Source organism: Opisthorchis viverrini (genome assembly GCF_000715545.1).
Source record: "Opisthorchis viverrini unplaced genomic scaffold opera_v5_426, whole genome shotgun sequence".
NCBI classification, from domain to species: domain Eukaryota; kingdom Metazoa; phylum Platyhelminthes; class Trematoda; order Opisthorchiida; family Opisthorchiidae; genus Opisthorchis; species Opisthorchis viverrini.
This window is the reverse complement of record NW_008752086.1, coordinates 126934-149274: the sequence shown is the minus strand read 5'-3', so window position 1 is coordinate 149274 and position 22341 is coordinate 126934. Positions and strand designations below refer to the sequence as shown.

Genomic DNA, 22341 nt, shown 5'->3' with positions numbered 1-22341 from the left:
ACAGTGGTAACTAACGCTACTCAACTACTACAAAGCTACCAGGAAACATTCTTGTATGGGGTAGAAGGAGAATCGAAGGGAAGGGACTTGGCTCAGAAAGGCCTTATGTACTCGAAGACTTCGGGTCCTCAATCTGAAGTTTAGTCATGTAAATACAAGTGAGTAAGGAGCCTATGGGTCCCACCATAAATACTCCGGCCTTTGGTGACAGTGAGTCACTATAGAGAAACTGTAGAGATGCAAATGTAAGACAAGTTCCTTCAACTCATCTGCTGGCATGCATAAACTCTATGGATTCCATACGTAGGCACAGGTAGGGAATTTTCCGGAAGATGTACGTTACTGAACAAGGGGACGACATCAATTGAAAGTATGGCTCTACGGTTGATATTACTCCCTCATAAGGTTCACGAACTGTCATACAGACAGGCTAAAAAAACTTGAGCGCCATTGAGCTCTGACGGGGCAAAGAGAACTGCCTAAAGGAACGATTGGTGAGAAAATCGCACAGCTGTAGCACCCTTTTGGTGCCTAACTGCCATGGCACCCGAAGGTTGAACGAGGGCTGGGATACTGTCAGGTTGCCCAAGCCTAGACAGGGGAAGTCGAGAGGCAGAGGTCGGGTTTGAACCACGATCCTTCCGGTCAGTAAGCTGGTGCTCTAACCACTTGGGCCATCTTGCCACGAACAATTAGAAAGTCTTGCTCTATGGATTTCAGGTATTTCACACTAACGGAGCACAACTGAACCACTGAGGGGCAGTTTACATTCAGCCCGTTCGTTCGGTCATTCTGGACACCATCTCGTGAAGACCTGCCTTCATCCCGTGAGCCTTTGGTTTGCCCGCTATAGACTAGGCCAGGGTTGTTCTTTATTTCGTTCAATGCGTCAACATGCTTATGGCGGATTGGTCATTTGTGATCGATTTGGTACTTCCTGTACTGGTGACGAGTAAACCAATGAGGCTTTGAAACGTTCAAGAACCCTGACAGACTTAGAGATCAATTCACGTGTCCGACCAACAAGGCTTTCGAATTGAGGCCCTAGTTAAAGCTGATGGGTAACAAAACTGTATTTCCACACGATAAAGCGTCACTACATAGTAAGCTTAAAAGCATACCGAAAATATTGGAAAAGTGCTGTTCCGGTTGGTGCGGAATACAGTTGGGATTTTGGATCGACGGTCAAATGTAAGTTTAGCATAACTGCCACCAATCTATAGGTAGCTCAGGTGATGAGTAAAATTAGCATATTTGTCATTCCAGGAGCCAGTTAGCAAGTGACTACGTGATGTGGACCCCATGAGTGAATGATGATGTCCTCCGAATCCCGTCTGGTGCGATTTATTCATAATGCTGATCGGCCGCTCGTGTTCATGCTACTAACCAAAAGGTGGTGGATTCGAAACTTCCCGGATTTCTGGGAGATGCGTACTGCTGATAATTTCCGTCATGGATAAAACAGTGGTACAGTGCTTCTCGACTTTTAAGCACACACTGACTCCACTTACAGGAAAGCCTATTCGAAGTTTAACATAAGTCAAAAATTCGCTTTTCTTGAATGTTCGGTTTTGAATCAGGTGATCAAGGTTCATGGTGACTCTGGATCATTCTGGGGACACGCGAAGAGGCGAGAAGATGCAGCGTCATGTTATCACCACCACCACTATCAAACGACGTATCTGAATCCATATAACTGCTCGGAAATTTTCGGTAAATTCTTCCTTCTAAGATAACTCCACGTCTGCGGTATGCACCGAAAACATCCCTATACGAATACCTGTCGTCGCTTCTTACCAGAACACAATTTAGCGCTCGATTTGATGATATGATACACGTTGAACTGATAGTTTCAAACCTTTCGGAACCACTGCAGTAATAGCGTAACACCGTTGGAGGCCAACTAACTTACCCTACAGGCTGACTAGTTTTCAAAGTGGACAGCAGTGGATTTTGGGACATTAGGTCCGACGGTTTGTCCACTGTCTTATTTAGATATGATTCCCCTGTGAGAAAAAAACATTCGATCAATTCTTTAAAGCCTTCATAAACGCTCAGGACAACCTTGAAAGAGGTCACTTCCATTTGGCTTTTCGTCGGTTGTGCGCACCCAGCGAGATATAATAAAGTTCCATAAAAGCGAAAAATATACCTGAGGGTTACCGATAACCGGGGAGAAAACCATACCTAAAACAGCTATTCAAATACACATTTGGCACCGAAATATGACAAAACAGTGTAAGAATTTACACCCGAACCTCTAATAAGATTCTCGTCTTTACCAAATTCAAGCCAGTTATCACAACAATGTACCAGCCACAAAAAAGTGGGCTGACGCAAAGTAAATGCGGGTGTCAACGACAGCTGTCCGCCTTGGGTGTCCGGTATCTCACCTGATGGTTACTCGACATCTGACACCAACGACGTCGGCAATTACAAACGAAAAGCGACCAGTATATAAAACTCATCTCAAGTAAGTGGAAGAAACGTCGTAGAAACCAGTGTAATAGATAACCTGTGATGCCAGGCATAACGGGTAATAACGGATGAGTTTGAATGAGAAGGTGAATTCCTGTGGTCATGGTTAGTTCCGTAAAACACATGTATCAGTTCAAATCGTATGTGACGACGAAACCACAGATTTGAAACTGAAAGACAACTCGCAAGTGAGGATTGGACGGTGAAGCAAATTCAAAGGACACGTAGTAACGTTTCATCTCTAATCTAATCTCAGTAAAGACAACCCTTGATTCAAAGGTGGTACACGATCAGGTTGTGAGTACGTACTGTTTCGCCAACATCATTGAAGACTTTGGTGGCTCAAATATGATCGAGAATTGGCGAAGTAGTTAAACGTAGTTAAACTGAGGTCCCAGGTGACTGTCAGCCAACGGGCAAAACTGAAAACGAAATGGTCGCAAGTCGTAGTGTGACCTGAGTGCTTTATGGAAAGTACGATAACTTTTCTCCATGAATATGCTATACGCAGCCTGATAATAGCAGATATTCTTTCGATCACATGCACGCTCATTACATTGCTGAAGTGCACAGCGAGATCAGTCACTGCACACAACCGATCAATAAACGTTCATTAGAGGTAGAATGTGGCACGCAGTGTGCACTACCGGATGTGCGCTAGGTAAGACAGAAATACACGCAAAACTCGACTGTCGTTTCACGTTACACCTCTAGAAAAACGATAATAGGAGTTCAATGGAAGAACAGTGTATTACCAACGTACAATTGAACACGGTGAGAATACGCTAGCGATCACCACAATTTATCCCTAACTGATCGAACCATGAAAGCGACAGGCGCCCTGTCGGGAAATGCACAGACGTCAGTGAAATGGACCAACATCAGTGAAACCTGACAAAAAGAAAGTGAGACACCGGTTCTAAAAAGAGAAGTAGAATAATCTAGGTACGTCGAATCGGACTGTCTGCCACTGGGATTTCACGACGCCGAGGGGTGTACGGCAACGTACAGACAAAAGATTTGATGGGGATTACGTTGTGAAACAGACGATCCGACATGGGAGTTTCGAGTCAAAAGAGACGAAAAGAAGCGGAACTGGTTCAACCGATGCGGCAAGTGTCAAAATAGAAACTCGAACTAACAAGCTCCATGGCGGACTTGTAGTTGCTCGTCAGGACCATGTCGTACAACGCGCGTAATTCAGATTCCACAGGTTGCGAATCGGGATCACGTCGTGGATAGGAAGTTTCATTGAGCAACTTCCCCATGAGGTAGTGTAGCCAGTATAAATTTGTCAGAGGATGGAATGGGCGCCAGTCGTTCCTGGGGAGAATGGGAACGGTGTTGAAAACGAGAAGTTACAGGTGTCAGGTGACATCACCATATTATCCATAATCGAAAAGACAACGGCCAATTTGTAACCAATTAAGAGCTCGATAGCGATTAGTGGTCTGAACCTTTGTGATCTTGGGATTGAAAGTTAGATTAGACTTGACAGTAACCGGTGAAGAGCCAAGGAAACAGGGCGTACCAATCTATTACTCTGTTGGCTATTTGTAAGAGTGCGTTGCTCCGACGGGTAGCCTCGAGTGGTTCGCTTTTGGAACAAATTGACACTATACTACAGTGACTTTATATTAAAATCCTGTCAAGAAGAGACTGGACCTTACCACGGTGTGGCGGTTTGTGTACCTCGGCGACCCATTGAGCTATACTGGGGGGTGTCTGCGCGACACTCACAGAATCTCTCATACCAGGCTGGTCCATGGGTAGAGACCTGACGAACACGGTCTCCCAAACCCCCAGGTTGGGGGTTAGAGCAGGTGTGCCGACGTGTTCCATAAAAATGGTAATTTACTTGCATTTCCAGCCCAAAACCGCTAACCTGCGGTTAGGCTTTTGAGCCAAAAGCTTTGGTTGAGGACCCTAATCGTCCTCCTGTCTAGGTGTGGGCGCCCTGGCCCTCGTACAGCCATAGCATACACAACTAACATAATTTCATGCCACATCGGCCGTCGCGTGGTGCCATCAGCTGGGTCTCCTCACTTGCTGCATACAGCAGGGCGGGTAAATGAAGGCATGCTACTGCTGACGTCTACCTTCCTACTCTTCCATGTTCTCCGTCTTCTACCCTCCCCAGCCCAAGTTTGCATACTTTCTCCGCAGGTCCCAGCTCTAGGACTGACCGTTTTGCTCGCCCTGCATCACACTCAGTTGAACAGTGGCAACACTTCGGTGCAAATCTGACAAGACAATCGAACAAAGCACGAGGATTGTGATACCACCAGGTTAGTCACACGTAAGGAGCAATCGAAGACCATGGATGGAACTTCCGTTGACCAATAACTGCTAAGCTATTTGGAGCTTGGTGCTAGTTGAACATCAACACCAAACGCAGTGTTCAACTACCTACCACTAAGTCCCAGTCCCTCGAACTTCACTAACGGACTACTTAGAAAAATGCAAAACACGTGCCAATTTTTTCTGGCAGAGACCACTTTTCTCAAAAACAGGAAACAAGGACACTGTTGGTCACAGTTGGGCTATTCAGAAGCCAAGTTTGACCCCATGAGTTGTCTTTAGTGTGCCGCCTGGACAGTGGTCAGTGTGACTGATGACTGAATCTTCTGCACAAGAAGGCAGGTTCCGCGAATTGAGATGGACCTGGAGCACATCAGCTGTAGTTTAATCTAAGTCCACTGGTCGGAGCAGAAAACACTTCGGGCTAAATCGGTCGGTAAAACCTCAGTTGTGCGGTCAGCAGTTTAGGCGATTTCCTGTTGATACACTAAGGGGAATAAGATGTTTCTCAAAGGTCTTTTTTGTGTGCTTCGGCCGAAGAGAAGCCACGTGGTAGTTTCCAGAGAGGGTCACAGCAATGTCGAAAGCCAATGGTACATTAGTAAACCACGTGTTGCAAGCTGTGCGTCCTGGCATCGCATTGGCAACGTATGCCGCTCTAAATGGCACGCCAACCTGCATGATGCCATGTAATTTTGATCCGCCTCGCTAACGCCTACCGCCGACAAATCCTGCTTGATCAGGTGTCGACATAGACCCAGGTTTGGGTCGCTTATCACGTAGGTTCTGTCTTCATGAGAAACACAAAAAGGTGGAACAAACCACGCCAATTTCACCTGTTTCGGAACACAAACCATGCATCATCAATCGCGGTTGCGAAATGGAAGCCGGCGGAACCAGTTTTGGATTCAATTCACACACGCATCTTCAGCCGTAACACCCTTTCGATGCCTAGCTGTCATGCCAGCTGAAAGAAGCAGGAAGACTGTGATATTGCCAGGTTGCTCAAGTTTAGATATGAGCAATCGGGGTGCCGATATAAAGTTCGAGCGAGAGACCTTCCGGCCTTAAACACTGAGTTACCTCCCGCTCCGTAGTCGACTACATCCAACCAGAAGAGCTGCGACAGCTGATCAACATACCAACACTGCTATATGAAAAAGACTACCACCACAGCTCACAGGATTTGTCGTGTTCTAATTGGTCTGAGAACAACCAGCTAACCAGTAAAAAGGAAAATGAAGCATCACAAGACAAAGGACAGCAGACTGAATTCAAGATAACACAAAAGAAGCTGACGGAAAGCTTCAATAAAGCCTCGAGGAAAAACAGCATGTTTCGCGTATCATGGTTCTCTGTATATTGACCAGTGTGAATATACCAAAAAATGAGAAACATGAAAACCAAGGAGGCAGGTGTCGCGGGGTCAATCGGTTGCCATATGAAACTACAAACTCGATCGATCAAGCTAAACAGGGACAGTCCCTAGGTGAACAGACCAACGACCAGGGAACTTCCCGTAGGAGCCGAGTTTCGTGGATTGTGCCTATAGGAAAGATCACTGCACTCGAATCAGCATCGATCACGACCGAGACGCGTAATGATTCCCAAGATGTGGAGTATCCAGGATGAGCAGTCTTACAGAGGATTAATAAAGAATCAGTCGATACACTGGTGCGCAGCGCTTCGCTTTCGGAACGAAATCTTCGCCTGTTCCGGTGAACAGGTTATCAGGCTGGCCAAGTTTTAGAGCAGGCGGAGATCCAATCAGTGGGATTTCCAGAAAGCTAAGTCAGAGCGGAAGGATGAGAGGAAATGAACCTAAACTTGGACCTAGTTTGGGCCCTTGTTTTTCCAATTCGGGGAGATTTATTCAAACATGTGTTTTGGCTGTCGTTCACGAGTCTCGTTTATCTGAGGCGACTTAGTAAATGCTAGTACGATTGGATTGACGGGTTGGCAAGATTAACTGGATTCCATTCGACATGGGCTATATATTCTAAACTCAAACAACTTGTATAGGAGACTCCTTTTTATTGATAGTCGCTCATCAATCAGTGGAAAACGATGGAACAGAAATGTAACCTGGGGGCTACGGAAACAATGGAACACGAGAAACTAAACTCACCCGTTCAGGTCACGCATGATGCGATAGATGTCAAACTGGTAGTCCCCTTCACATTCGAAAATCTCCGGGGAATCTGCCATGTCCACGTAGACGATATTTCCTTCTGTGTGGGGGAAAACAACCACTTAACAGATCTGGAAAACTGCGTGAAAAGACTCATAAATCACCGATCTTCTTCTTAGATCATTAAGGAGTGGGGTATTCTGAACACCTTTGAATGTAACCCACAGTCCGAGTGAAATAACACTGGATCGTGGTTGACCAGAAATGTTGCTGCAGACTCCCTTCCAACGTGTATTTCATGGTAGGTTGGTGTATTAGGCCTATTTGGATACCGATTCAACCGTAAAATCAGCTGTGGCGAACAAGGTAGGCATTAAAACCGGAAATTCAAGTTGGTCGTAGACTGAAGGGCTACTGTGTTGATCGCCTCACTTCACCAGAGGAACATCAATTGTCATCGGATTTAATCTACCGATCGACCGTATCTGTCGATCCACATAAATAGATGGAACGAGTTATTTTGTGACTGAGACCAAACAGCGCGTTCCGAAACGACCCTAAAAATTTGAAACTAAATGTCCAAAATTTATTCTAGCTTGACAGCTTTAACGTCCTTGTCATTCTCGATAACTCCTTTCGAAGTTGTTTTCCCATCAGAACACAAAGTTTACGCTGCGCGATAAGCCGTTTTGATCCTCATTTATTCAAAAACAGCTTGCGATTAGCAATGCAGTGGATCGATAGATATGGTATGTTAGGAGCCATATGTTGTCACCATATGATATGATCTCACTAGGCGAAAGCACCTATAAGTGGCATAATCCTTAAAAGAGCAAGATTATTATACAATTAGTCAACAGCATCAGCCAACAGAATCGTCCGAAAAAGTGGAGTCACTTATGGTTTAGTGCTGGAGTTAGATTAATTCCGGGGTTGATGGGAACGGCGGGGTCGACGCTTCCCCTTGATGTTTCCGATGACAAACGGTTTGTATTCACACATAAATACGCTGTGGCCGTGGTTGGTTTCCATAGTCGTGGTTAGAGCGCGAATTTACTCACCGGAAGGTCCGTGGTTCGAACCCGACCTCTACCTCCCGACATCTCCCGTCTAGGCTTGGTCAACCTGGCAGTACCCCAGTCCTTGTGAAATCTTCGGGTGTCATGGTAGTTAGGCAGTGAAAGGGTGCTACAGCTGAACGAGTCGAACTGCGACCATTTCAACAGTAGCGCGTGCATTTTATTGGGTCACCTTGGAGTGATCCGGTGACTAACACAGATGAAAAGGACTGCAATCACACTAGTCACGTGGATTGGCTTATAAAGCATATTTTATTCCACGACTAGTATTCTTCCTCTTTGTGCCTATCTCTTTCACTATTGCAATAGTTCAGTTTGCTACTGATCAATCCTATTCTCATTCTGACCGCTTTTTGTCCGCGTATACCAGGTATTCTGATCACCTCAACCAATTACACCAGTTCCCTCACGTGACTTAACCTTTTGAAACTTTACAAACTGGCCCTGTCGGATGGAAATAGTCAATCCTGATGGAGCTTGTCGTAAACCTGAGAGACAATTGTCAAAAGCAAAAAAGGAGAGTTCTAAAGCCACCCACGTATCCAACATCTACTCAGCGGTCAGTAACTAAAACGAAGACAACCAAGCATTTCAATCCCAGTGTAAAAAGTGAATAGGTTAGCGGTTCACATTAAAAGAAGCTACATACGTAGCTTATTCATGTTCAAGATTGGGACAGCCCGTGACATTGCTTCTCTCTTAAATACAGATACGCAGCTATCCGATGTGCCGCTGTTCACAATAACCTATAAGAACTAATCAGTTGATATTATCCTGAAACTAGTTTACTTTGGGAAGGAGTAGGTGGAAGCTATTCAAAAGTGACCACAGTTGCAAGTCTATCTGACAATGCAGTCAGGTTTGGGGATATGGCTGAGTAATTTCGACACTGTTTTCATTTTGAAGAAGTAACCGCATTTCCTCAAAATCCATCCTATTCGCATTATAAAAAACCTGTCACAGAAAAGATGCAAAAACTATATAGCCCTCCCTCATTTGTGCAAAAATTTTGTCCGTCGTTTTGGGTCCTTTGGAAATCTCGTGTTGGAAATAATTGATTGGTGGTTGAGCTCGCCAGTCTTGTTGCAAACGCTTCATCACTAATCGAGGTGACATCATCAGCGTGTTCAGGAGCAAAGGGGAACTGTGTGTTATTGGGTGTGCTGACTGGCAGCGTGTGAATTCATATACGTACTTCTGAAAGGAGGATGACCTTCGATCATGACTAGTAGTTCCGGTAAGAAATCAGCTTGTGCTTGAAGTATTGACGTCTAGGTGACCTCTAAGCTTGACCTCTGGTTCGTACCGAGTTCTATGCCGGCCGGTTGTGCAGATGACCCTATCACCTGATCCGTTTGTTTTATGCAGGGATGCCTTTGTGGTTGTTCACCAATCATAACCACAGGCAATCCCATCATCTAGAAGTACGCATATAAACTCGCACACAGCTAACGAAGACACTCAGAGAAGCACAGCTACCATCCTCTTCACAGCGAACTGATGACAACATCATGAGTGGTGACGAAACGTCCGAAACAAGACTGCTGAGCTTAATGAGCAATTTGACCATCAACTGAAATAATAAAATAATCATTCGGCTACAACATCCTTCCGGTGTCTAGCTACCATGCTACCCCAAGGGAGCACGAGGGCAGATTGCCCAAACCTTGAAGAGAGAAATCGAGAGATGTGCTTGAAACACGGATCTTCCGGTCATTAATCTCGCGCTTTAGCCGCTGAGCTATCTTCAGCTCGACCACTAAATGAAAAACCTAACTTAACACTTTTATATCAATCTGTTAGTTGAGCAAACTGTCAATATTTCATATCTTGATAAGACGAACGTCTTAAAAAACTGCGCCCTCACATTACTCGGTAAAACTCGAGTTACTGAAAAATGATAACCTACGTTAACAGGAAATCTAAAAACGATTTGGGTTAAATAGAACACCCTCGCATTACTGTCCATTATTAGGGGAATGATTATAAGTCTTTAGAAAAAAGCTATCGCCGACGTCGTTCAACCATATCAAAGCCTACCAGAATCAGATGGGACAACAGACAGAATGGATGCGCAAAAATGCCTATTGGCATTCATTCGGAGAGCATGACCTGTGAATAGAAGTTTAAGGGAATCCAAAGTGCGAATTCTACAGGGAACTGGGACCAGTCATTCTGGGGAGGGGATGTTATTATTTACTAATCAAGCGATGTATCACAAGGATATTCGTTTTTGCATCAACTCAATTATACACCACCACAACCTAACCTGTAAACGTACGGCTGTCAGTGGACAAAAAATGGTTCAATTGTAACACCCTTCCCGTTGCCTAGCTGCCATGCCACCCGAAGGCTGAACGAGGGCTGGATACTGCCAAGTTGCCTAAGCCTAGACAGGGGAAGTCGAGAGGCAAAGGCAAGGTTCGAACCACGGACCTTCCGGTCAGTAAATTCACGCCCGGTGGACAGCTCCGGTAGATTTCAATGGCGCGACGAAGTATTGAGCGATACATCCAATGCTAGACGGTATCAAATCGGGTTAACCACTCAGGTATCCCAAACGCAGTTACATTTGAAAAGGTGTACAAGGCAAATAGACAATGTTGAACGAACTTCTTGTTGTGGAGCCCCAGTTTGTTCCCTCGCTAGACCGGTAGAGATTGCAATTCCTGTGATTTGCGTGTATACGAGCATTTATCACACCCCATATATCAGATGGGAAACTGTGAAAAACAGTTCTACTCACAGTTTTACTCACAATCAATGAACAGCTACTTTGCCATCAGTGGGACTCAAGTGCAGTAAATATTCAAGTGTCAAAAAGCTGAGTTTTGAGGGTTGGACTCCATGGGTGTCTGTTTTGAAGAGACAACTGTTTAGTGCCACGGTGTACAGTCACATAACCTCTATGGGGGAACACTGCAGGAGGTACTTTCTAGCACTTTTTCTGACCTGACCACATAAGGAATGAACAACATCCACTGACATGCACTGTGAAATCACATCAAATTCTACAGAAACACCGTTGTCCGACCCATAGTCAATCCAAGACTCTGGCTTGAGTGTTTCGTTCATGCATACACCAGTGTACAAACTGCGTTCCAAAATTGCTCAATAAACATCAACGATCAACGATACTTCGAGGTTATTTCATTGTATCTTGTACTAGAGTCCATGTTCTGTACTCTGTTCGTTAGTGGGAATAATATGCCGAGCATACACTGACCACAGAAGTTACGAAATGAGGCAAGAATAAATTTCCGTACACTGAGCGTAGAATGTTAAATTCTCACCGTGACAAAGTCTGGACACAGTAAAATCAATTATGGTAACTTGGATTCCTTCTGTGAAAACTGAATAACTGACCCCACCGACTCGATATCGAAGTTTCCACTGTCGTGTGGGCCGGACGAGAATGTTATGCCAATGGAGGTCACGGTGTTCAAATTGAAGTGCAGACTCCGCAGCAGCCAAGGACAAGGCGATTTGCTCGATCACTGAACGGGCCTCGCGACAGGTATTAAACTTGAAGACAGAATCGATGCGTACGTAAGTAAACTGGTGGACTAAACAATCTCTACGGCACAAAATGAAATGGCAACCGATTGTATTGTAAGTCACCTACGGTGAAGTGCAGAGCAAGGGATTCCTGTAGTAAAACTTGGATCTCAATAACAGTTGTTACGCCATAAACCAATCGTATTTCCATGTAACCGTCGCTCCGACGGTGACCTAAAAGCAAGCAGCATAACGCGTTCGATGGTGATACGTAGGCACGCGTCTTCTGAACTGCGGAAGTTAAGAATTAGATGCGAAGTAAAAGCCGAGGGAAGCCACAAGGCAACACGGTCAGTAAGTAACCATCCGAATTCGGCTCAACGCCTGTCGACGAACCACCCCAGTGCACAGTTGAAAGTCAACCGAAGCCAACGTTGTCTACTCAACAAGCATAGTTTTCGGTCAGCAATAGAGACAAACAATCCGGGGAACTGCAAACAGACGATGGACGTCCGACAAACTGGTACCGAACCAGTTTCAAACAAGCAAACTCGAACCGCCAGTGCAGGATTCGGAATGGCAATGATAAATAGTAATAATGATGTGCACTAATAAAAATTCCAGTGATTCTACTAAATAAAACGAGAATTCCGGGAACAAACCAAAGCTTTTTCTTGAACGCTTTTTGGGATCAGGACATGTTATTATAGGAAAAATCACACTGTACGATTTTGCTGAAGGCAACGAGTCCGCTGAAGATCACACCGCTTGCACCAACCGGTGTCCGAGCATAATACGCTTTTTGAGAATTGACGTCTTTGCAATCAGTTACAGTGACTTCCTGCTACTGCCTAACATCAACGACAAGCGGCTGTTAACATTATCCCAAGAACTATATTGGGGCGGTCGAAGTCAATGAATCGTATGCAACTCCGGATATGTGGGACGGGTCACAGATGGAGCTTAAATGCAAGAGTATACTAATAGTGACAAATCCGTACAAGAGCGAGATGTACAAGTTCAAATTATTTGTGGCTGAAGCAGGGTCGAATCCATTATTCGGACCTCCAACCATTCGGAATTCGGATTCAATTACGATTAACCATTAAGATTTCATTCGTTTTGTTGGGTAGTAGACCAATTTCGACAACTACGCTCCTGTCTTCCTAAGGAGGCCACAAATGACCAAACTGGTAAACGCGATTCTGGCGTTTGAGATTCAGATATTTTCCTCATTAGTCACTACCACCACCGGCAGTAAGGTGTTCCAGATACAAAAATAGATACACAATCTCCGACACTCCTTGAACTGTAGACGGGATGTCCAAATTCCGTACGTGCTAGAGCATGGTTTCACATATATCATGGATGCCAAGCAGTTGGCAAAAGCTGTCACACTGATGTCGCCATCGGGCTTGGATGCTGCAATGACCTTATGTGATAAACTGTTTGAATTTCGCTCCACGAGGTTCAATCATAACAGGATAGCCATAGGGGAGCAGTCGAACTACGAGCAACTGTAATATGACACGATCTGGAGCTTGAGTAGTATCGTGATTTGAGGTAGGGGTGTGAAGGCCAGAAAGCGTTCCATCTAGGCGACCATCATATCCATAATTATGAAGTCAGACGTCCCAGTTCCGCCGAACAGGTCCCAGAAAGCGTTCCATCTAGGCGACCATCATATCCATAATTATGAAGTCAGACGTCCCAGTTCCGCTGCTCGAACAGGTCAAGTCTCAAAACCACATAACGAAAGATCTCGTACTGTAGCCTGATACATAAGCCTCTTGAGATTCAGGGATAAACCATGCTGGCGCCGAAGATGTCTCAAATTAGCACACACGACCCGAGTCTTACAGATTCGTGCACTGACCTCATCGGTCACACTAATGCTACTTCCAAGGTACGTAAAACGCTCAACAACCAGTGCCTCTCCCTGGATGGTAAATGGAGTATTCAGTGACTGCATGTCCAGGAGCATGACCCTGCACTTTATGGGTGCAAAGTGTAAACTAAAGGATGGTTTTGGTCAGTTCATCCAGAAACCTGCGCATTCTCCGCGTCCTCGTAGATGAGAACGATGTCGTCTGCATATTCCAGATCGACAAAGTTCTCGTCACAGGCTGTTTGAACACCGGGGGTTTGGAGACCATCCAGCGTTCGTCTAATGATTTCATCGATCTCAAAATTAAACAGGAATGGGGAAAGTGGGCATCTCTGACGGACACCACTTTGTGTATGGAAGCCTTCGGAGAGTTCGCCGTATACTCTCACACGTCCGGAAGTTTGGAAGTACAAAAGAGGTTCACGAACTTCCGGGGCATTCCTTGGTGGGCAAGCGTGTCAAGAATAACAGACCGGTCAACCGAGTCGAATGCGCCATGTGAAATCCAGGAACACTAGAGCTGCGGGTCGCTTATACGTATGGCGTTGTTTCAGCACCTACCAGGCTGGAAACCCGCTTACTCTTCTCGAGTCAGTGTTTCACGAGCCACCGTAAGGCGACGAAGTACTAGTGACGCCTACAGGCCTCGTTACAATCCGGGTTAAGCTGATTCCCCTGTGGTTACCACAATCACTACGAGTCCCTTTTTTGAAAATGGGCACTATCACCGAATCTCCCTTAGCTGTCTGGGATAGTCTTCTTTTCTCATAAGTATTCGGCCGATCGGTCGAGGGGTTCTTCATTTAATGTGGTCACTCCATTCTGATCCTTGAGGATTTACCTCACAGGTAGTTTCTGGGGACCGGTCGCACGGATCAATAGAAATAATCTTGGGGCATTTTTGGCTTTCTGGGACGGAAGAGGCCTCTTCCATTTTCTTGGTTTTCTGTGTCCACCAGATTTCATAGTCGGCTGGCACGCTCATTTTCACTTGACGTCCGATAATTTGTCGGGCCAAATTGTGTTCGGGGCTGGCTGGGATATTTCTCCGAAATTTAAGCAGTACCACTGTTCTGTCTTGTATCCATTGCTTGAGCGGGCTTGGTACGGCCACACCAAATGCAGCACTCCCACTTCCAGCACTATGCAAAGATGTGGCGAACTTGTCCCAGTATGAATTAACATCTGATTTTGGGGCAGTTGAAGGAGAGTCTAGAAGACGATTCTGGTAAATTCATTTAACATTCGGATCTGCCAGTCTCTAATTTACCCAGCGATTTGCCAGCACCTTACGCGGGGTATTCCTTGGTGGGCAACTGTGCGAAGCAGGACAAATCGATCAACAGAGTCCAATAGCGCCTGGAAAATCCCTGAATACTAAAATTGAGGCTCAGATACGATAAACCGCACAGAGGCGATTATCAGCGGACTTCCGGTCAAGCAAAGAAACTTCCACCCGGTGGATCAGGACGACACCAACCCCTGCACATCCCACCGCAGCAGCCTCTGGATCACCAGAGGTGCGTAGCCGGAAGGGAGTGGGGAGTGGTGAGGTGGTTAGCTCAATCACTATGCCTGCATCTTGAATTCTTGTTTCTGAGACACAGCACACATCGATGCCAAGGGAGTCCAGTGTAAGAGCAAAAGCAGCTTGTTGTCCTGCTTGCTTCAGAGTGCGCACATTGAAGGCGGCCAGATAGACTGGTCGAGGCTTGAAGATTGATTTGGAGATGCCTGAGGATGTCGGCGCCATGTGACGAGCAGATGCTGCACCCAAAACCGATACAAGACGAACAGAGTCATTAGTCCTAGGTGCTGGGCCTACAAGGGGAGACGGGGGAGAAAAGTATGTGAAACAGAAAGAAGGGAGGCGTCAGCATTAGTCTGTTTTCGCTCACCCACCCTGCTGTATACGGCGAGTAAGGCGACCCGGCTGATGGCAGCGAAGTGTGAAGGCCACTACCGGCAAACTCAGCTGCGCTGGCCACTGCCGTCTTCCTGGATGGGGACTCCGAGATGGGCTAGAGACATTGTCAGACATGGCCCAGTCGCGCCCTCAATGGCGCTCGTGCACCCAAGCTATTGCCTCCAATGCATAGCTCCTTTTCCAACCCTCCCACTTGACAGCCAACTGACAGTGCTGGATTTATGCACCAATTTATCAGCTCCCGCCTGCAATGCGGAGTTACCTACCCCCTACCCCCCAAATCATCGGCGAACAAAACTGCGGCAGCTACAACCACTGTACGAGGAGTACACGGTTATTACAGCTGAAGGCACCAGGAGACGGCCGATGTGGCATGAGTTTGTTAGACGTAGGTATCATGGTTGTTTCAGTTACGGTTCGGTCACGCAGCGAGCAAACAATATGATATGCGGATTGTGGCAATACTCTATCCCTAGCTATGTTGCTTGATCCAGACTCCTAGCACGGCGGATAGTAAGAAGACGAAAAACCTCGGACACAAACTTTAATGCTCCAAAAACACGCGATCAACAGGCGATATCCCGAGCTTCTGAACCCAAGTCAGTAAAAAAGATGGTATCGTGTAAGTAAGTGGTCGGATTTGAAGTTCTTGGAATATCAATAGGTCATTGATTTATTCATAGTTTGACCTTGAAGATGCCGGAAGTTCGCTAGCACACATAAAAATACAGCGTTTTTTGGGGGATATTGATATCCCCAACATTTTCGTATTCTATTTCACTCCCCTCTGCAGGGTCGAAAGTCGATCACTTCTGCTTGTGATACTTCGAATCTGGCAGATAACACAGCGCTGTTCCCGGTAAACAACTATTCGGCATGCGGAATACATGGCCCAAACATCAGAGCTTTTGGTGTAGGACAATTTTCTAGTTTGAAGTCCATGTTGAACAACCAAACACACGTCTCGTTGCAAATTTGCCGGCATCAACCTAAATGGGCTATGATTCTGAGACGACGGCTGTCGAGCACCCACGCTCGGACAAGAGGGGGTTAGGATCCTCGAGTAAAGCCTTTGGCTCAAAAGCCTGACTATAAGGCAGCGGTGTTTGGTAGGGAATGCCACTCCACTACCATTTTTAAAGAACAAGCTACTACACATGTTCTGGCCTGGAGCTGGAAGACCGGGAGACTGTCGGTCAGACCCCAAACTACTGACCAACCTGATGAGGGGCCGCGAGTGTCACACGGGCATTGCCCAGCAGAGCTCAATGGATTACGGAGGAACAAACCATCACACCAAGGGAGGGTCCAGACTCTTCATGACGTCTTATATGGGTGCGACAGGGCAGAATCAAATGTACCTAATTAAGTACCCCGTGGCACCAAACAATGTCAGCAAATTTTCTGAGACATCGGTAGGCGGAGACCTGAAAAGGCCCCGGAGTATCCACACAGAGCGAGTCACAACAATACAACACGGGCTGTACTCTGGTCTGGTACGCATGACCGCTTACATCTGGTGGCATTCCAAAGTGAGGCCACAGTGACGTCAATTGACAAACGCCACTCGGGTCTTCAAAATTCGTGCACTAACTCCCTCGGAGATGCTTTTGTCGTAGTTACTGCAAACACCGGGGGAATCAATTCAACCGATTGATTTATCAGCCATAACCTATGTACCAAGGGCACGTTGGTTCAGGCCGCTAGTTTCGATTACCGGAAAGTGCGACAGTGTGGCACATACACCCAAGCATGTATGTTTCGTTAGGGAATTGGATAGCTAATCATTGAAGGCGATAGCTTTGATGCATGAGCGCTACTGAATGCGCGATTAGGCCATTTCTGCAAATCTCACTAACCAACAGTGAGTTGAGTACTGGGGTCTTCATTCAGGGAGGCGGCAGTTGTCTACTCAACTTGGTTTACTGGTTGGTGTTTCCATACTTCGCTGCTACATCACACCGTCCATCTCTCGGTCGCTTCCACTCAGCACAGGGCCCAGCGAAAAGAGCTCTGCGAGGCAGATGGTCTTCTGCTGCACGGAGTACATGTCCTAACATGCCCAGTCTATGAAGCTCAAGTAAATTATTTATTGTGGGAGAGTTTCTTCTTCATATGAACCTCTGGCGTGCTTCCGCACCACTAGTCCGGTGTTTCAACCAGACCCAAGCCGTGCTTCCGAGACAACGATGTTTAAACACCGACATCTATCGTATGTCCTCTGCGCGAAGAGGCCATGTCTCTGATCCATAAACCAGTATGGATGAAAACTCTTCTCTTGACGGGGAAACTGACGTCACTTTGGCTCCATGGGTGTCGGAGGTTAAAACCTGCCCTGGCCTTCCCACTTCGAGAAGTAGTCTCATAGTTAATCAGACTACCGTAACTTATACAAATGCCCAGGTAAAAAATCTTATCTACCACGTCGGTTGGCACGCCCGCAAGCGTCAGGTTGGGTTTGATCCCAATCAGATTTGTAGCTACACTTTACACGTTGCAAAAGAGGTGGACCTCTGGGATTTTTCGTACAAACAAATGGCCATTGTTTTGACAAGATTCTGATATTATCAGTCGGGGTTATTTCAGCGGGGTCTTGGAAGCTTGATAGCTACGGCAATCGGTTGATGTCCGCGAGACCCACGACGCAACTAACAATATCAATCTTGTCTCGGAACGAATTTTCCACATGATGGATAAATGGGTCAGCAGTGAACAGGCAGAGAACAGTTCCAGCGCCCTGTAATGGCGTGCTACGGCTAGTCTTAAATAAAGTGGATCGAACTAACTTGTTGACTGAGAGCAAGGGCTGTACCATCGATGTCACATTGTTTAGTATGGTGCACCCATGTTCGAGGCTTCCAGAGAGCCCCCGGAGTCCAGNAACCGCTCTTTGGAAAGACAGGATATACCGACTAGGTAATCGTGTGGTAAGCTGACTTACAAAGCTTATGGGGACACGTACGCTTCAGCAGCCAGCATAGAGCTGTCAACGGTCGCTGAGTCGGCAGCGACCTCCAGTCCACTCGTTTGCAGCTCCGACAACTGGGGATTGGGAAGTGCGTCACTTCGCTGAAAAGGTATGGAACTCAAATTTCTTCGAGGTACAGACATGTCAGAATGAAGAAGGTATTTTCGTAAAGTTACCACTCAGCACCAGCCGGTCTTTCGTTACACAGTGCACTTTTGGCCTTTGAACTAAGAACAACCTACAAGGTATGACGTAACTGCTGAAGACGGTTGAGTAGCACCACAAGCATGGGTGTTGAACCGTCCGGCCCACCACGCTTCGAAATAACGTTGTACGCTTCTTGCTTTTAAGTTTAAGAGTCCTTGCAATTTGACATCATAAAAGATGCACTGCCTATTTGTTGCGGTTTTTGAATGGACGCAAATCCAGCCTGCGCAAAACCCTGAAATCGAAAACGAAAGCCACCAACAAACTAGCCTGGTTGACAGTTGTCCCAACAGATTGCATTAAGCAACATGGTTACAACAACGCTATATACACGGAGGGTTAGTCGTTTGCTTAGTAGAACGAGATTAAGGCTGTGCACCGAAGGCCACTGTGAAAGGGCGTGAGAAGTGGCGGTCAGATAACGACAGTGAGTATAGCTAAAACTCACATCAGTACACCTACATCAGCCAATGTTTCACTGGGATTCCAAAGCTGAAATGGGTATCAAGTGGTACCTTTTGAAGCTAGAGCACTTACTCGAACATTGGCTAGTGGTTCACCGGCAAATTCGAATTCTAACACCATCCACTGTTGACTGGGTGGCAGGAAATCAGGACATTCGTTATCAGAACCCCGCTGAGCCTTAAACTTGCGCCAACTCGAACTGAATGCTTCGGGAAGGGATCCCTGTACGACAGTGGCCCTGGAAATGGAATAAGCATCTGGTTAAAAATAGGCATTACTTTTTTAATTGAGAGAAGTTGACTGCTCGATTTCGGCGGTATTTATAGGCAAGTTCACTGAGCTTTCTGTATTTTGATTATTGAATAAAGTCAAACTGACTTTGAAACAAAAACTTCCGGATAGACGTCGGCAAAAGTCATCTGTTTTTCACCGTTTACAAACTCTTTTCCATCAACGGGGAACACTTTTATCACATGCCCTTTGGGGGATTGAAAGACTTCACCATAAACTCCCTCCCCGATTTTTGCGAGCCCATCTAAAGTCCTTTAGGGGATAAGAACGCTGAAAAGCTAAACATACTCAGTGTCAAAGCATTCCTCAAACGGTTTGACTTCTAATTGGTTGCATAAGCCAAGGAGTTTCTCCAGCGGATCACCAACGATCGACTGATTCTGGTGGAAAAGAAACAGCAAAATAATAATAATAATAAATAATAAATATAGACGATCTTGTGGGACTTATAGAAGACAATTGATGAAAAACGAGTATGTACTGCAAAAACCGTCCTTGCTGTAACGGATACCATATGGAACACTTCCAAATGAGCGCCTAGAAGTTTAGGATCATCTACCAGCTAGAGTAACAATTTCCTGGATTTCGATGCCAATAACAGCATGTACAGTCACCACCATTCACTCACCGTCACCCTTCCGACTATTTTTAAGGTGCGCTTCGCATTATGCTTCATTCGTAATGAGAAGGTCCAATAGGTGTAAAGGCATCTATACTAGTTGATAATGCGTTAATTACGAATAGTTACTTACCAAAGGTTCGACAAAACCCTACCGTTTGTCAGTTTGGAAAATGCGCAAAGAACAACACAGTTATCAAGAATTACATTATGCCATTCAGTAGACTATGGTAGTGTAGTTTCAGTGTTAAAGCCTGTGCTACTACCTGCGGTGGCGCGGACAGTGATCGTTCTAAAAACTATACTATTTGGAGATGGAACTCACCATATACACCTGGCCGTCACCACAGGGATGTACCCTTGAACAATGGATACACCACTGATGGCCAGCTGTCAACGAAGCCATTATAAGCAGTTTGTGCGGGAAGAGGAGTGAATCCGATCGAGTGACTAGACCGGTGGTTATGCACGTAGAGTGGGTGCATACCTATCTGTGTCACCAGATTCCATGAGGGTGGTATCAATAAGTCCTGTCAAATTATTCAAATTTCTCATCTCCGTTTAATCCAATTACTCTCAATCCCACTCAATGTCTTACGCTGTAGCCGGTCGTGCCTGTTAGTGCTCCAAAGCTGGACAGTAGTGACATTATAGCAAGGTTACTACCTCTGCACCACACAGACGCCCTCAGAAGCCTAGAAAGAGAGATACTTATTTCGCCACCGAGGGTGTCTTTGCTTTGAACTATTTTTGGAATCGGATACGATTCAGACCTGGATGCCCAATCTATCCCCAATAAGCGTCACTGCAGTTCAACATTCACCTTAACCCTCTTTTCAGTTTCTATGCCACGACCTCCTTCTATCAATCCCCGTAATATTTGGCAGTCATGCAAACGATGTGGCTGATGTCTGTCCTTATTCGAGCGCGAGCATCCCTATTATTCAAGGTAGCTCCGTGAGTTCAGTTAACTACTCGGTCTTTCACTGTCTTATTCCAAATATGTCAGGATGTCTTACTTTGTCTTTTAACCAGATACCGCTATCACAAACTTCCATTTATCTCAAGACTTTAAGGCTGCTAACCAAACCCTCATCAGATTTGTCTACATGGTACTACTGACAAATTTCTTGGTCTGAGCCCGTCTAAATGGTTTTTGGTTCGTTTATAATCTATATAAGGTCACATGCGTTCTCCCACTTGCTCGGTTTCCTGAACTCAGAGAATGTCAGTTTTGCTATTTTACTGCATTCGGCAGATTTCGAGACCGCCGGACTGCCGCCTTTTTTCCTCCCTTATCAACCAGTGCCTCAGAGCTTCAGATAATTCTCCGCTTGAAATCTAATCTGGCGAGCACTCCTTGCGTACTTGTCATCCGAAGGCCACATAGTCCTTCAATTCGCCTACACGGTTCGTGACGATCTGGGCAATAAGTACTACGTTTCGCAACAGTCTTGACGCCAATGTAACCCGTCTGATCGCTACCGGTGAGCCTACACAGGCCTACATAGAAATATTCCTCACGGTAGCTGCATGCTTATATCTTAAGTATGCATGTGTATGTAGATAACAGTTTCGCTCAGTTTTTCCGCTCACAAACCGTACAACGAGATAAAATGTTTCCAGCTGATATAGCTTCGTTCACGGAGGATAATGCGAGTAGGGAAATAAAAGCCACAAGTCGGAAGCGATGGCCAAAACTGTGGATTGGCGACAAAGGGTTTCGCTTGTTTGATATGAGAGGGAGTGAGAGCTACGCAGTGAAGGTGATACTTCGATATAACACCGCGGCTGAGTGACAAACGTATCTGTAAAGGCCGCTGACTACTACTTTGCCCCATCCCGCGGTCCCCATCCGCGCAGACAGCAGTTACCGACGCGAATGAGCTGACTGGCGAAGGCTTTCATACTTCGCTGCCTCTTCGCTGGGAGAAGAGGACTCTCCGAGGTGAACGGTCCTCTGGCATACAAGGTGCACGGCCTATCCATTGCAACCTGTGGAGCGTGAACGGCTAACCTATCGAGGGCGAGTGAGCTTTCGAGAAAACCAATGGGTGTACCTCAATATTGCTGACCTGATGTCACCACTAGGACCACGCAATGCTTTGATGTTCAAACACGGAGAGCTTTTGGAGATCTTAGAACGCCGCGTCTACGTCTCTGATCCGTAAAGTAAGGCCGATCGGACCGCGGCATTGCATACTTCACCCTTGACAGATTGATATAGCGTCAGCGCCACAAATGTCGGATGTTAGCAAACGCTGTCCTGGCCTTCCCAATTCGGAAAGTAACTTCGTCTTTCGCCAGTCCACTGGGACTTCTGCAACTAACCAGATATACGAACCTCCCAACCACATTGGTCGATTCACCCGCAAGCGTTCGGTTTGTTTGTTCCTACCCAGTCTTGCAGCAGCACTTTACACGTTGCACGTGCGAGGCGCATGCCAAACTATATATATATATATATATATATATATATATATATATAT

General features: G+C 46.0%; 1 protein-coding gene across 1 annotated transcript in view; it reads right to left on the bottom strand.

The window, feature by feature from the left end:
- Positions 1–3216: 3216 nt before the first annotated feature.
- Positions 3217–22341, bottom strand: part of T265_10946 (hypothetical protein) — a gene marked incomplete at both ends in the record, with an annotated part of 33471 nt that continues 14346 nt past the window's right edge. The window contains 12 exons of the mRNA XM_009177465.1: positions 3217–3801; positions 6908–7010; positions 11283–11547; positions 13537–13707; positions 14217–14600; positions 14856–15196; positions 15278–15396; positions 18265–18371; positions 19015–19180; positions 19221–19286; positions 19321–19485; positions 19522–19607. Coding sequence (XP_009175729.1) covers positions 3579–3801; positions 6908–7010; positions 11283–11547; positions 13537–13707; positions 14217–14600; positions 14856–15196; positions 15278–15396; positions 18265–18371; positions 19015–19180; positions 19221–19286; positions 19321–19485; positions 19522–19607 — 2196 coding nt within the window. The remainder of the gene's footprint in view (positions 3802–6907; positions 7011–11282; positions 11548–13536; positions 13708–14216; positions 14601–14855; positions 15197–15277; positions 15397–18264; positions 18372–19014; positions 19181–19220; positions 19287–19320; positions 19486–19521; positions 19608–22341) is intronic.